This window comes from Eschrichtius robustus, chromosome 20, assembly GCF_028021215.1.
Source record: "Eschrichtius robustus isolate mEscRob2 chromosome 20, mEscRob2.pri, whole genome shotgun sequence".
NCBI lineage: Eukaryota > Metazoa > Chordata > Mammalia > Artiodactyla > Eschrichtiidae > Eschrichtius > Eschrichtius robustus.
Window position 1 is genome coordinate 17,490,384 of NC_090843.1, and position 16,238 is coordinate 17,506,621.

At 37.1% G+C, this 16,238-nt stretch overlaps 1 protein-coding gene across 5 annotated transcripts in view; it reads left to right on the forward strand.

Annotated features, from left to right (window-relative positions):
* The window catches only part of LOC137754316 (leucine-rich repeat-containing protein 37A3-like), a 43,596-nt gene that overhangs the window by 18,327 nt on the left and 9,031 nt on the right, over positions 1-16,238 (forward strand). For 4 of the 5 annotated variants that reach the window (XM_068529864.1, XM_068529860.1, XM_068529861.1 and 1 more), the window contains 3 exons: positions 5,011-5,082; positions 5,630-5,704; positions 14,313-14,431. In XM_068529864.1, coding sequence (XP_068385965.1) covers positions 5,011-5,082; positions 5,630-5,704; positions 14,313-14,431 — 266 coding nt within the window. The remainder of the gene's footprint in view (positions 1-5,010; positions 5,083-5,629; positions 5,705-14,312; positions 14,432-16,238) is intronic. The other variant, XM_068529863.1, reaches the window with a different exon arrangement.

Sequence of the window (16,238 nt, forward strand, 5' to 3'; positions counted from 1 at the left end):
AGTGTGCTGATGCCTACCTTGGGGAGAGAGCACCGAGGGTCAGTTTTTCTTTTGCCAGCACACCGGAGAGCAGGCTCATGAGGTCCCTTCACCAGGAGGTTTTAGTAGCGTCAATACAACGTCTTAAACTCACCTCGTTTCCTAAACATCCTATAACACCAAGAGTTCCTTATAAGAATCAGAGTTTCACTATAGTTATGTAGGCAACACAGGAAAATACCTTGTGGAAATAAATAAATAAATAAATAAATAAATCACAGTTTAAAAATTAATGAACTCATTCAAAAACATTCACTGAGTGCCATGCCCACTGTGTGTCAGCACTGTACTAAGTGCTGGGGATACAAAGACGCATAGGGCAGGGACTTTGTCCCCAAGAAGCTTTCATCCTGGAAGGAGAAAGATGGATGTTGATGGGAAAGCATATATGAGAGCCATTCTAGCATCTGTGCAGCAGGGTAACAAGGTGAGGAGGGGGGTGATGAAGTAGACAATGGGTGGTCGGTTAGAAAAGATTTGTAATGGAAGAGGCACCAACTTGTTCCTTTTGAATTTGTGTTCCTCTTAAATGACAGGAAAAGGTAGTGAAAGAATCAAAACTCTCTGGTGTTGGAAATAAATTAGTACTGTACTCCTAAAACTCATTCACGGTTACTTTCAAAAGATTGTCACAGTATACTAAGTCTTTGTTTTGGGCTAAGTCTTTCTAATAGACAAAGCTAATTTGCTTCAGGAAACATTTGCCATGGTGAGATACAGACTTTATTGCATCTCTTTCCAAAGGCAAGCCACCAAGGGAAGATGCCGCCCTCGAGTTAAGTCATTTTACTACCTATGATGACATATTACTGGGGTGTTTATAAGTTGCCTGCATTAAATAAGTTTGGCAAAGGGCCCCAGCTGAGGTGGATTTATCATGAATTCAATGAAGCTTAGGCTTCAGGGCTCCTCACTTGCATAGGTCCCTTCCAAGGTCTTGAGAGGGGTCCTAGCGATTTTTGTATTCATAGCTGTGCATGTTTTTATTAGACAGGATTTCCCAAAGTAGATGAGGTTCAGGCCCCACAAAACCTTGATTCATCACCGGGTTTCAGGTAATTATAAGTCAGTAGGTTTCTTGAATGAAGCCTCTACGTTATTGACAAACATCAGGTGAAGTAGTTAGCAGTGTGGTAGTCTATTTGAAATCCGAAATCGACCTCAGAGATGAGCTAAGAGCTTATTAATTAATAAAGTACCACTTTTTGAATGGTGGTAGTAATCGTATCTCTTTCAGATAAAATCAGGAATGAAATATATTATGGAAAACCAGCAGTGGTTGATAATCCTAAATGTTAAGTCTACTTTTTTTTCTGACTTTAAAGTGTTTCTCCTTCATTCATCTATGCAGGTCCAGACTGATGGCTTATTTTTAAAAATTCTTTTAGTCACTTCACTGGTCCTAACAATACAAGCTCCATGATTTTAGAAACTGAAGGACTCTACAATGTAGAAAGGCTATATAACTTAACCAGACAGAGGACATTCACATGCTGGCTTGTCTGTGGTACATCAATATTGTACCAAGAACATAAGCACTAAGAGAGAATAAGAGGAAAATCAAAGCCTTATCCCTATTGAATTATTTACCCCATTGTTGAGAATATCAATGAGGTAGGTGTGGCCACACTATGAAGGCAAATTGAGCTGCGGTCACAGAGCCGCTCTAATGCTCCCCCAGTCAACTAGCATTGGTTTCCTTTCGATAGCTATGTACACACAAAAGCTTACACACTTCAGGGTGTTGTCGTCACTTTTTGCTGTGTACTAGAATCCTGGCAGCTTCTCAGATTTAGAAAGGCATAAACGCTAAAAACAAAACTAACTTGGGTCTGTCCTTTGGGGTGATTTAGGGTGGCTGTTTTATTTGTAAGAGTTCAAAATTTTGAGATTGTCACACCTAGCAACTACTATACTTTTCTTCTCCCAACTGCATCTTATTCTTCCCACCTGTAGTATTTTCTCCCATTCTATATGTTTTTTCACTTTCTTGATAGTGTCCTTTGAAGCACAAACTTTTTCATTTTTATAAAATCCAATTCATCTATTTTTCCTTTGGTTGTTTGTGCTTCTGGTATCATATCTAAGAAACTGTTGTCTAATGCAAGGTCATAAAGATTTACTCCTGTGTTTTCTTCTAAGAGTTTCACAGCCTTAGCTCTTAACGTTTGGATATTTGATCCATTTGGAGTTAATTTTCATACATGGTGTGAAGTGTAGGAGTCCAGCTTCATTATTTTGTGTGTGGATGTACAGTTGTCCCAGCATCATTTGGAAAGACTGTTCTTTCCACATTGAATTGTTTTGGCACCCTTATTGAAAATCAATAGACCATAAATATGAGGGTTTATTTCTATACTATCAATTCTGTTCCATTGATTTACATGTCTGTTCTTATTCCAGTAGCACACTGTGATTGCAGTCGCTTTGAACTGAGTTTTGAAACCAGGATGTGTGAGTCCTCCCACTTTGTTCTTTACCAACATTGTTTTGGTTATTCTGTTTCCTTGAATTGCCATATGAATTTTAGAATTAGCTTGGCAATTTCTGGAAAGAAGTCAGCTGGGATTTTGATAGGAATTGCTATGGAACCATAGGTCGATTTGGGAAGTAGTGAAATTTTAATAAGATTATCTTCCAGTCCATGAATCCAGCATGTCTTTCTATTTATTTAGATCTTCTTCAATTTCTTTCAACAGTTTTGTACTTTTCAGTGTGAATCTTGCACTTACTTCGTTAAATTTTTCCCTAAGTATTTTATTTGTTTTGATGCTGTTACACATGGAATTGTTTTCGTGATTTCATTTTTGGATTACTCATTGCTGGTGTGTAGGAATAATATTGATCTTATATCCTACAACCTTGCTGAACTCATTTATTAATGCTAACAGTTATTTTCCTAGATTCCCAGGAATATGTCTTGTGGTCTTCCAGTTTCCCAGGAATACACTGGAACATTTCAAAGTCTCTGTGGACATCTCATTCCTCAGCTTTTCTTTTTAAGCTTTTCGGTTGGGCTGTTTTTTGCCCCGAACTGTTATCCATTGCCTCATGCAACCGCCATGTTAAAATATTTGCTTGAAAATGTTTTCCAAAAATGCCACCTGAGGAGAGGCTTTTCTCACTAGACAGCTCTCAGTCAGGTCAAAGGCAAGCCTTTCAAGTGAGGTCTTCCAGGGGACCACCAGACATGTAAAACAATGACAGTTCTTTGGGAATGAGGCTTTGAAGGACCTCCCAGTCCATGCTGCTCCTCCTGGTACCAGGGATGTGGGCTGTTTTTCAAGGCTACCACTGGCATGGAGAGCAAAGGTCAAGGACAAGTTCAAGCAACACAGATCTCATTGTTCTTACAGAAATTAATTTGTTTTCCTTGAATAAATTGCTCCCCAATTTGCTGCAAGCCTGTCAGTTAAATTTCCAGAGTTCCGAAAAAGTTGATTCTGACCCTTTTTGCCAGTTTTGTTGCTGTTGTTGTTGTTGTTATTGTTATTGTTGCTTCTATGGAGGGATGAATTTTCAGATGTCCTTCCTCCATCATTTTTACTGATTTTCCTGCAATATCTTTTAAAATCTCTAAAGTCTCAATGACCATAGGCTAATTAAATATTTATCATGGGAGATGATTAAGGAAAAAATAAATAAAAAGAGAAATAAATAAATAAATAAAAAGAGAAAATATAATTCTCATAGAGGCTTTCCCAGATGTGTAGATGAAGTTTGAAAAGGTATTTCTATATTTAGTGCTCTCAAAATTAAGGTTAAAGTAACAGATGTTTTAAACCCTCCCCCCGCCCCCCACTTTTTTTTTCATTCAGGTTAAACACAGGCTTTAGAGTCAGAACTGAGTTCAAATTCCAGCTCTGCTTCTTACTAGCTTGATGACTTAGGACAAGTTATATAACTTCTCTGTGCCTCAGTTTCCTCATTTGTACAATGGGGTAATATATCTATCACATAAGGTTACTGTGAGGATTAAATGTTAAATGCTGATCACAGATGCCTGGCAACCCAAAAGATATTAGTTTTGATAATTATTTTACAATATTCGCAAAAATACGTTACTAATTCTTGAGTAGAGTTAACCTAAAGTCAGATATTCTTTTCTTTCTTCCTGTTTCTTTTGGGTTTTTTTTTCCCCCCTTATTTGTTTTAAGGAACTAAGGAAAAAGAAAGAAAGAACTAAGAAGAAAATCTATTCCAGCATTTTGGAATAAAATTTTGTTCCCCAAAATTAATTTGTTTATTTTATTGATATATAAACAAAATGTTATTTATTTATTCAGCAAACATTTATTAAATACCTAGTAAATATTAGGCGCTATGTCAGGCACAGGAATAATAATGACAATAAAGTGTGGTCCCTGCTCTCAAGTTGCTGGCAATCTAGGAGACTGACAAGTAAACAGGTGATTACATACACAGTAACAAAGGCTATGATACAGGAATACGCATGGGACTATGTGATGGGAGTATGGCTTTCACCAGTTCCTCTTGGATTTATCTCTTCTTCTTTGGCTCCAGAACCAAGGAATTAGCCCTATTTTTGTCTTTCACTGGGTAGCTTAAATCATGAAATGTTAAAAAATTTGTAGAGATGAAAGAAAAACACCTTGAATTATGGAGGACACTAGAAATAGTACTTTTTTACAGAGCAAGGGCTTCCTACCAGCATAGTCACTTCTAGGGTTTTTAACCTGAAAAGTTCTTTGGCATATTTTGTCTTTACTGGCCACTTTTTTTTTCTATTTTTTTGTTTGTTTGTTTGTTTCTCTTCTCCACTTTATCATCTAGAGACCTGGGTAGTTCCCAATGAAAGAGTGTTTTACAGATGCTAAGGGTGATTTATGGGTAAAGACAGAAAATGATTTTTTTTTTAAACCTTCACGTTCCGTACCAAAAAAAATGAATATAAGCTTTCATGGAAGTAATCGAAAATGCAGATAATTTAAATTCCATTCCATTTTTCAGAATTCTCAATCATAATCCTTTGACAACAGTTGAAGATTCTTATCTTTTTAAATTGCCAGCATTAAAATATTTGTAAGTATTGCAACAGTTTCATGGCTCATGAGATAATTTCTGCTCTTTTTTTACTTTCGTCAAAGATTGAGTACTTTGGCTAAAAAGTCATAATTTAGATTTTAACTGGGTTATTGAAAATAAAAGTTATTGGCAAAGAAAACGATTAAGAAAGAATACACATGGGTAAGACAGCCAGCAGAGAATGAGAACAGTGTTGAAGAACACATATAGATATGGAACATGTAGATGCATGTAGGAATATTATTTATCCCAGAAAGCAAAAAGGAATAAGGGGTACATTATTTTTTTTTAAAGAGAGTGATCAAAAGAGGTAGATGCAATTGAAAATGAGAACTTAGGATAATAAAAAATGATTGTACCGTTCAGCACCAAGGCCATTAATTTGATGATGCAAATTTAAATTTCTTCAATAAGAGCTCTTTGGAATTATCATGTATGGCAAGTAAGAAGCCAGAACTGAAGTAATCACATGTTAAGTATCTTTTTAAGTTTAGAATTTTTGTCTTTGGGTTTTATATCATGCATGTTTGGGCTTCTCCTTCAGAGACATGGGAACAACACAAGTGTCACTTACAACAATTGAAAGCCTCCTCATGATGACCCTTGAATTGGAAAAACTGTAAGTTGATTTTTCTTACATTTGTTTTCACTCAATTGTTTTTTTAGGTTTGTTGTATTATTTTCTTAAGTCAGGTTTATTTATGTATAATTTTCACTTAACAAAATTCACTATTTTTAAATATACAGTGTGATGTGTTTTGACAAACGTATAGTTCTGTAGCCACCACCACATTTGAGGTAAAGAAAACTTCTGCACTCCCAAAAGACCCCTCATGTCCCTTTGTAGTCAATCCATCCTCCTCCCGCTACCAGCCCCTGGCAACCACCAATCTGATTTTTGTCCGTATAATGTTGCCTTTTCCAGAATATCTTATAAATGAAATCATGTGGTATGTAGCCTTTTGTTTTTGGCTTCTTTCACTTAGCCAGTCTCTTTGGAGATTCATCTGTTTTGTTGCACCTGTCAGTAGTTCATTCCTTTTTATTGCTGAGTAGTATTCTAGTTGTGTGGATACACAGTTTGTTTACGCATTCATCATTTGATGAACATTTGAGTTGTTTCTAGTTTTTTGGCTATTATGAACAAAGCCTCTGAAAACACTCACATGTGTGTGTGAACATATGTTTTGTGCGAGCGTATGTTTTCATTTCTTTGGGGTGAAATACCTAAGGGTGGGATTGCTTCACCATATGCTAAGTGCATATTTAACTTTTTAAGAAACTGCTAAACTGTTTTCTAAAGTGCCTGTGCCATTTTGCTTTCCCACTAGCAGTCTATGAGAGTTGCAGTTGCTCCACATCTTCAACTGATCCTTATATTTGTTTTCTAAAAACGTTTAACCTTTCTAGTAGGTGTGTAGTTGCATCTCGTGGTTTTTGCCACATTTTGCATTTCTGTAATAGCTGATGATGTTGAGTGTCTATTCATGTGCAAATATCTTTTTAAATGAAGTGTCTGTTCAAATCCGTTTTTTAATTGGATATTTATATTGAGTTTTAAGAGTGCTTTATACGAAAAGCAATGGAAAAAGTCCTTTCTCCTAGATATGTGTTTAGTAAATATCTTCTCCCAGACTGTGACTTAGCTTCATTGTATTAAAGTGTCTCTGAAGACTAGATGTTTTAAATTTTTGATGAACTCTAATTTAGCAATTTGTTTTCATGTTTATTTAATTTATTTGGTTGTGCTGGGTCTTAGTTGCGGCAGATGGGCTCCTTAGTTGCGGCTCATGGGCTTCTTAGTTGTGGCATGCGAACTCTTAGTTGCGGCATGCATGTGGGATCTAGTTCCCTGACCAGGGATCGAACCCAGGCCCCCTGCATTGGGAACTCGGAGTCTTAACCACCAGGGAAGTCCCTTAGCAGTTTTTCTTTGTTCACAAACCCAAAGCAGATGCTTTGTGCTTTTTTGTGTCTTATCTAAGAAATCTTTGTGTGAGACCCCATTGTCTGACCCAAAATCACAAAGATTTTCTCCTATGTTTTCTTCCAGAAGTTGTATAGTTACATTTAGGTCTATGATTCATTTTGAGTTAACTTTCATATATGTTGTGAGGGAAGGGTCAAGTTTCATTTTCTTGCAGTTTAAAAAACTATTTCTGTAGGACCGTATTGTGACAGTTTATTACACAACTAACTGCACCTTAAATTGTGCCATCCCCCCTCCAATATGGCAAGCTAATAGAAACTTTCTGTTATGCCAAGGCTAGCTGAGGGGATTGCATGAGATTAGTAGGCGGAAAGGGCCCTGCGTTTAGCAGTCTGTTCCAACCGTCTTTGTCAGGTCAGCTGACAAATGACTGTCTTCACCACGCCGTCACATCTGTTGGTCCCTGCTCTAGCCTCATCTTCCTCAGCCTTCCACAGCATCTGCCGCAATTGCGATCCCTCTCTTGTCAGCTAGATGCCCTCCTCTCTGGATATTAAAAATCATTTCCCTATGTAACTACAATACTGTTAACACACAGTATTGAAGAAATTAAATTCCTACACAATAATATTACCTAATAAAGGGTTGCTATTCAAATTTCCCCAATTGTCTCTCTCATATAATATCATTTCTTTTAACAGCTTTTTGAGGTATAATTGACGTACAATAATCTGTGTTCACACACACACATACATACACACCATGAAGACATCATCAAAATCAAAATGTCCATCACCTCAGAAAGTTTCTCAATGTCTCTTTGTAATTCTTCCTTCCCATCGTTCCTTGCCCTTCCCAATCGCCAAGCAACCATTGATCTGCTTTCTGTTTGCATTTTCTAGAATTTTATGTAAATGGAATCATACAGTGTATACTTTTTTCTAACTGGCCTCTAACTCAGCATGATTATTTTAATCTTCATCCATATTGTTGTATATATCAGTAATTCATTTCTCTTTATTGCTGAATAGTATTCCATTATATGGATGTACCACAATTGATCTATTCACCATTGATGGGCATTTGAGTTGTTTCAGTCTTTGTCTACTACAGATAAAGTTGCTATGAATATTTGTGTACAAGTCTTTGTATGGATGTATGCTTCCATTTCCCTTGGGTAAATACCTGCAAGTAGAATGGCTGGATCATTGGTAAGTGTATGTCTACGTTTTTAAAAAATACCTATTTTCCATAGTGGTTTGATCATTTTACATCTCTACCAGCAGCGTTTGAGAGTTGCATTTTCTTCACGTTGCGGCCAACACTTGCTATGCTCAGTATTTTTAATTTTAGAGAGTTTAATAGGTGTGTAGTTGTATCTCACTGTAGCATCCCTAATGATTAATCATGTGAAACATCTTTTCATATGCTTATTTTGCATCTGTATCTCTGAATCTTTTATCTATACTTTTCTGGAATTTTGAGAGTTCTTTATATATTCTGGAAATTAGTCCTTTATCCAATATGTAAGTTGCTAAGTATTTTCTCCCATTCTGTGACTCATCTTTTCATTCTCTCAGGAGTGTCTTTTGCAGGGCAGAAATTCTTAATTTTGATGGTGTCTGATTTATCTATTTTTTTCTTTTATGGATTATGCTTTTGGTGTTGTATCTAAGAAATCTTGCCGAACTCAAGGTCATAAAATTTTTCACCTGTTTTGTTCTAGAAGTTTTATAGTTTTATGTTTTTTAGTTCTATGTTTTACATTTAGATCTCTAAACCAATTTGAGTTCATTTCTGTACATGGTTTGGATGGAAGTTCTTTTGTTTTTTTTTTTTTTTTGCACCTGGATATTCAATTGTTCCAGCATCACTTGTTGAAAAGACTATCGTTTCTCCACTTAAATGCCTTTGAACCTGGAAGTCAGTTATCCACATCTCTCTACTTCTGAACTTTCTATTCTGTTCCCTTGATCTTTCTGTCTATCTTTACACTACTATCACAATGTCTTGAAAGTGTAGCTTCATAAGCCTTGAAATCAGTTACTGTTAGTTCTTCAACTTTGTTCTTTTTCAAAGTTGTTTTAGTTATTCTAAATTTTATTTCCATATGAATTTTAGAATTAGCTTGTCAATTTCTATAGAAAAGCCTACTGGGATTTTGATCTATAAATCAATTTGGGGAGAATTGATGTCTTAGCAATCTTGAATCTTCTGATCCATGAATACATTATATCTCTCCAGTTATTTAGGTCTTCCTTAATTTCCCCCCAGCAATATTTTACAGTTTTCCGTGTGCAAGTCTTTTACATCTTTTGTCAGATTTATTCTAAGTATTTTATATGTTTGATTCTGTTATAAGTAGTATTTTAAAACTTTGATCTCTGCTTGTTTGTTGAGATAAATTAATCTTTTTGTATGTTGATCTTGTACCCTGCAAACTTGACAAACTCATTTGTTAGTTCCAGCAGCATTTTTGTAGATTCTATCAGGTTTTCTACATAATCATGTTATCTGCAAATAAAGATAGTTTTACTTCTTCCTTTCCATTCTGAATATCTCTTTTCTTTTTGTTGCCCTATTGCACTGGCTAGAACCTTCAGTGCAATGTGAAACAGAAGTAATGAGAGCAGACATCCTTGCCTTTGTCCTGATCCTGGAGAGAAAGTACTTTGTCCTCCACCATTAAATATGATGTTAGGTTTTTTGTCGAAGTCATTTATCAAGTTGAGGAAGTCTCCTTCCATTCCTAGTCTACTGAGGGCTGTTTTTTTCTTTAATCAGGAATGGATGTTAGATTTTTTCATTCTTTTCCTGCATCTATTGCAATGATTATGCGATTTTTCTCTTCTTTTCTTTTCTTAATTTGTTTATTTATTTTTGGCTGCATTGGGTCTTCATTGCTGCACGCAGCCTGTCTCTAGCTGTGGCGAGCAGGGACTACTCTTCGTTGCAGTATGCAGGCTTCTCCTTGTGGTGGCTTCTCTTGTTGCAGAGCACGGGCTGTAGGTGCACGGGCTTCACTAATTGTGGCACATGGGCTCAGTAGTTGTGGCTCACGGGCTCTAGAGCGTAGGCTCAGTAGTTGTGGTGCACGGGCTTAGTTGCTCCATGACATGTGGGATCTTCCCCGACCAGGGCTCAAACCCATGTCCCCTGCACTGGCAGGTAGATTCTTAACCCCTGCCCCACCAGAGATGTCCTGATTTTTCTTTTTTAGTGTACTAAGTTGGGTAAATTGATTTTCAAATATTAAACCAACCTTTCCTTCTTGAGATAAACCCCACTTGGTCATGATGTATCATCTTTTTATATATTATTGGATTTGATATGCTAAAATTTTGTTAAGAGTTTTTGCCTCTGTGTTCATGAGAGATTTTGGTCTATAGTTTTCTTGTAATGTCATTGTGTAATCTTGATACGGTGAAAGTTGGCCTTATAAATAGGTTGGGAGGTATTCCCTTCTCTTCAACTTTCTGGTAGAGTTTGTGTAGAATTGGCATTATTTTATTCCTTAAGTGTTTGGTAGAATTTCTCAGTTAAGCCACCTGGACTTGAAGCTCTCTTTGTTGGAAGGTTTTAAACTGCACATCCAATTTCTTTAATATCTTTATTCTTGAATAAACTTTAGTAGCGCATGTCTTTCAAGGAATTTGTCCATTTCATCTTGAATTTATTGGTATAAAGCATTCTATAATATTCTTTTATTATCCTTTTAATATCTATAGTATTTTTCTGTTTTGCATTTTATTTATTTCTACTTTGATCTTTATTGTGTTCTTTCTTCTCTTACTCTGTGATTAATTTGCTCTCGTTTTTCCAGTTTAAGGTGGAAGTTGAGGAAGCTGAGTACAGCGTTAGCAATATCCCGTATGTTGACATATTATGTTTTCAGTTTCAGTGAGTTCAAAATAGTTTCTGATTTCCCTTTTGATTTCTTCTGTGACCACAAAGTTACTGAGAAGTGTGTTGTTTAGTTTCCAAATATTTGGAGATTTTTCGGATTTGTTAATTTCTAATTTAATTCCATTGTGGTCAGAGACATATATCGAATGACTAAAATCCTTTAAAAATTTTTTTTAAGTTTTTTTTTTTAATTTATTTTTTTGCTGCGTTGGGTCTTTGTTGCTTCGCGTGGGCTTTCTCTAGTTGTGGCGAGCAGGTGCTACTCTTTGTTGCGCTGCACCGGCTTCTCATTGGATGGCTTCTCTCGTTGCAGAGCACAGGCGCTAGGTGCGTGGGCTTCAGTAGTTGTGGCACACAGGCTCTAGAGTGCAGGCTCAGTAGCTGTGGCGTACGGGCTTAGTTGCTCCGCGGCATGTGGGATCTTCCCGGACCAGGGATCGAACCTGTGTCCCCTGCATTGGCAGGCAGATTCTTAACCGCTGAACCACCAGGGAAGTCCCAATTCCAGTATTCTTAATCTTTTGTGTAGATCCATATTCCAATCTGGTGTCATTTTGCTTCTGCTTAGAAATACTTCTTTTAACATTTCTTATAGTGAAAGTCTGCTAGTAATGAATTCTTTCAGCTTTTGTATGTCTGAGATAGTCTTTATTTTGCTTTTGTTTTGACAGATCTGGGTATAGAATTCTAGCTTGATAGAATTCAATTCACTACTTTAAAGATGTTATTCCACTGAGTTCTCGTTTACATTGTTTCCAACAAGAATTCTGCTGTCATTGTTATCTTTGTTCCTCTGTATGTAGTGTATAGTTTTTTCCTCTGGCTGCTTTTAAATTTTTCTCTTTATTGCTGGTGTTGAGCAATTTGACTATTTTTTGTGCCTTGGTGTAGTTTTGTCCATGTTTCTTATGCTTAAAGTTCATTGATCTTCTTGACTTTGTGAGTTTATAGTGTTTACCATTTTGGGAAAATTTTGGCTATTATTTCTTCAAATTTTTATTTTTCTCCTCTCCTTCATGGACTCTAGGTACACATGTATTAGGCCACTTGAAGTTGTTGCAGGACTCACTGATGCGCTATTCATTTTCGTTGTTGTTTTGTTTTGGTACTCTTTTTGTTTCATTTTGGATCGTTTCTATTACTATGCCTTAATGTTCACTGACCCTTTCTTCTGCAGTGTCTAATCTGCCATTAACCTCGTTCAATGTCTTTTTCATTTAGACATTGTTTTTAATCTCTAGAAGCTCAATTTGGGTCTGTTTTACATTTTCCATGCCTGTACTTAACATTTTCAGGGTTTAGTCTGGGTTTTTTAACATATGAAATACAGTTATAATAACTTTTCTTCGTGTATAATAACTTTTTAAATGTTCTTTTCTGCCAATTCTAACATCTGTATAGATGATGGGTTAGTTTTGATTGATTGCCTTTTCTCCTCAGTATGGGTCACATTTTCCTACTTCTTTGCATGCTTGGCAATTTTTCATATGATCCCAGATATTGTGAGTTTTAGTTTATTGTGTGCTATATATATTTATATTCCTGTAAAATGCTTGGGCTTTGTTTTGGGTGAAATTAAGTTACTCAGAACAATTTTATTCTTTTAGGTCTAGCTTTTAAGGTTCGTTGGGTAGGAGTCCAAGTAGCCTTTAGTCTGGAGCTCGTTATTTGCAACTACTGAGACAAGTCCTTTCTGAGTATCATGAGGTTTTCCAGTCTGACTTGTAGGAACAGGTACTATTCCTACAACCCTGTGTGATATCCAGTTATTCTTATTATTAATCCTTTCATGTGGTTCTTTTCCTGGCATCAAGGAATTCCTCACACAAATGTACTGACCAATACTTTGTTGAATTCTCAAGAGATCCCTCTGCATATCTCCAGAGTTCTTTGTCTGTGCACTTCTTTTCTCTCTGATACTCTGCTTTGTGACCTCTAGTTACCTTGGTTTTTCCAGACTCTTAGCTCCATTTCCTCAGTCAGGGAGTCCACCAGTCTCTGCCTGGACTTCTCTTCCCTGTACCATGGCCTGAAAACTCTCTCAGAGAAGTAAGTTCGGGCAATTATAGGGATCACTTCATTTATTTCCCATCTCCTGGGGATCAATGAACTTTATTGTGTGAGGTCCAGTTTCTTGAAAACTGTTGTTTCATATGTTCTGTCTGATATTTTCATTGTTTCAGGTGGGAGGTTAAATTGGACCTTGTTACTTCATCTTGGCCAGAAGCCAATAACATTCTTTAAGTCTGTTTTGTTTTGATACAGGGTCCAATTAAAGATTAGGCATTGCATGTCGTGTCTTTGTTTCCTTTAATCTAGAATATTTCCCTCCTTTTTTTTTTTGGTCTTTTATGACATTGGCATTTTTGAAGAGTCTGAGCCAGTTGTCTTGTAAGTTGCCCCACAATCTGGATTTGTCTGTTTCCTCATTAGATTCAAAGTAAACATTTTGGGAAAGAATACTATATAGGTGATGTATTCTTCATACTTCAGCACTTCAGGTGGCCCAGTGCTAAGTTTGATCACTTGACTAAGGTGGTATCTTCCATATCTCTCCATTGTAAAGTTATTTTTCCCCTTGGTAATTGATAAATAATATGTGGGGTGATAGTTTGGGAACAGTGAAGATCCTACTTTCAAACAACTCTTCACCCAACTGTGCATCAGTGATAATCCTTGTCTGAATCGATTATTACATTGATAGTTGCAAAATGACACTTTCCTAATTCTGTCATTCCTTTTGCATTTATTAGCTGACATTATTCTATAAAGAAGAGCTCCCCCGCTTTTCATTTTGAGTATCATTATGAACTCATGTGCCTTTTTTAAAATTAACTATGTTATACCTTATTATAATGATAATGTTATTCTTTGGAATGTTCCTTTTGTCCAGATTTGGCCAATGCAATCTCTGTTATTGTTTAACCACATGATGCTTTTTTATTACTAGAATAATTTGTAATATATTACTACTCACCAATAGGAACTGAGAAAGGGACTCCAGAAGGTGCGGTCTTATTCAGACTCTTCTTAGAAGTCTGCCTTCTTCCTGTGTACTCTCAACCCAAAGTGAGGCTTTCGGGTGGGAAGGAGATACTTCTGAATTAAACTACAGATCAGTGTCACCCAATTCTAATCCCTATTCCCTTTTTGCTAGACATACCATACCTACTGCCATCCTAATCCTTCTGTTGGGCACCTCTCTCCTCCTCTATATTTATTTACAACAGTCAAGAGCAGCAGTTGGCCAACCAGCCCTTATCCGGTTCTCCAGTCCATATGCCTCAAGAACTCCTTTTTGCACTGGTCTGTGGTGGCCTTGGCCTACCTCTTCTACCTACTCAAGTAACTCTTTTACCACGAATTTAATTACCTGTGTTTCCATTTATAGGATCTTACCTAGCCGTATGGCCTGCTGCCTCTGCCAATTTAAAACTACTATTGAGGTTGTCTGTCAGACAGTCAAGCTGCGTTGTGACAGTGAATGCCTGACAGACGTCACACGTTGCGGTGAGTCTCAATTGCGGGATAATAAATTTTTAATTTTTAATTTAATTTTTTAATTTTTTAATTTTTATTTTTAATCAATGATAAATTTTAAAATTAATGATGTAATTGCATTATTTTAATTCATTCATTCAGAGTTCCAGCTTCCTAAGTTTCTCAGAACTAGCCCTTGCTAAAAATCAGATTCTTGATTACATTATTAAGCTAATAATAGCTCAGTTACATTGTTAGCTTAATAATGTAAATGATCCACATACATAAAGGAACAAGAGAAAGGAATGGAAGGGGGAAGGGAATTAACATTAATGGCCACATATCCTATGCTGTGCCCTCTGCAAACGAGAACTTATTCATATAGTGCATCACAGTTTGTAAACTGATTTTATATACATTAGGTCTCAAGTACCCTTTGTCTTATAAGACAGATATAAATATATTTTTGTTTATTTTGTTTGTTTCTGCAATTTTATAAAGAGTACAAGAGATGCTGTTTTATGTCCTATTTGGAGCCTGAGAGTTTCTGGTTCCATAACCAGAAGCTGCTACCTAGCCCTTCTAATGGCTGGGAGAGCTAGTTTATTCTTAGACTGTCCAGCTCTGAACTTGCTCTGAATCTCAAGCTTTTCTATCCACAAAACACTCAGGGGCTTTCAACCATTTTTCTATATATTAGATTTATTGGCACTAACTTGATGACTTCCAAAATGTGCTATCATGCCCAGGTAGCTTGAATACAGGTCTCTTTCAGTGATCGAGAGCACCTCATAAATAATAACACTTTGCTACTTGTATAAAGACAATATTGCTGATTTTTCAACACAATTTTATTTTTTTCTTGGCCGTGCCACACAGCTTGTGGGATCTTAGTTCCCCAAGCAGGGATTGAAGCCGGGCCACAGCCGGGAAAGTGCCGGGTCCTAACCACTAGACCACCAGGGAACTCCCCCAAACAATTTTTTTTACTAATTATATTACTCCCTTCTCCCCCAGAAGTGGGCAGTAAAGGCATTTTTAATCTCCTTTTACAGGTGAGGAAAAACAAGATCAGAGGTGTAAGTGCTATGACCCTAGTGCCCCGATCTCCTGTCCCCAGTTTGGGGCTCTCTGCAAGCCCATGCTCCTCCTTTCTCATGACCCTTCCCTCCTCCTTGACCCTCACCAAAAATACTTTTAATCCTTTTGGAAGAGAAGCCCAGCTACACAATGGTACACATTACCTTCACACAGTCAGAAGCTTTGGATGGTTCCCCAAGTAAAGCTGGAAATATTACAAGGAAAATGAAATGAAAGCAAAGTAGCCATCTGACAGAAGTTGCTTTTTCCCTTCTGCATTTTACGACCTCAAGTATTATTCCACTGATTTGTTGAACGTTCCACATTGGCATACAGTCTGGCAAATCTCTTAACTTATAGCCCAGATCCCTGCCCAAATTTTAGCAAAGAGCCGGGGCGGATATCGTGTTTTTTTCTGTATAGAGCCTTCTGCTACGGGGGCTGGGATATATGGAAGCAGGGACTGAGCAAAGGATTCGGTGGGTGGGTGGAGAAGGACATGTCCAGATGACGACCTGTTAGCGGCGGTTGTTGTCGTGGTCATCTGTGACAGTAGCAAGAACGCAAGCACACTGAAGAGGTGGAGAGAGAAAGCCTCACACTCCTCTGCCTCTCAGGCAGGACAGGATGGGGTATGTGAATGTGAGGAGTCACAGTAGATCTGCGGAGAGTCCAGCTGAGTAGGGGAGTATTTGTCTTCCAGCCTTGGCTCTTCTTGAGTACTGGCCCCTGGAAACCAGTGGAGTAATCCTGAATA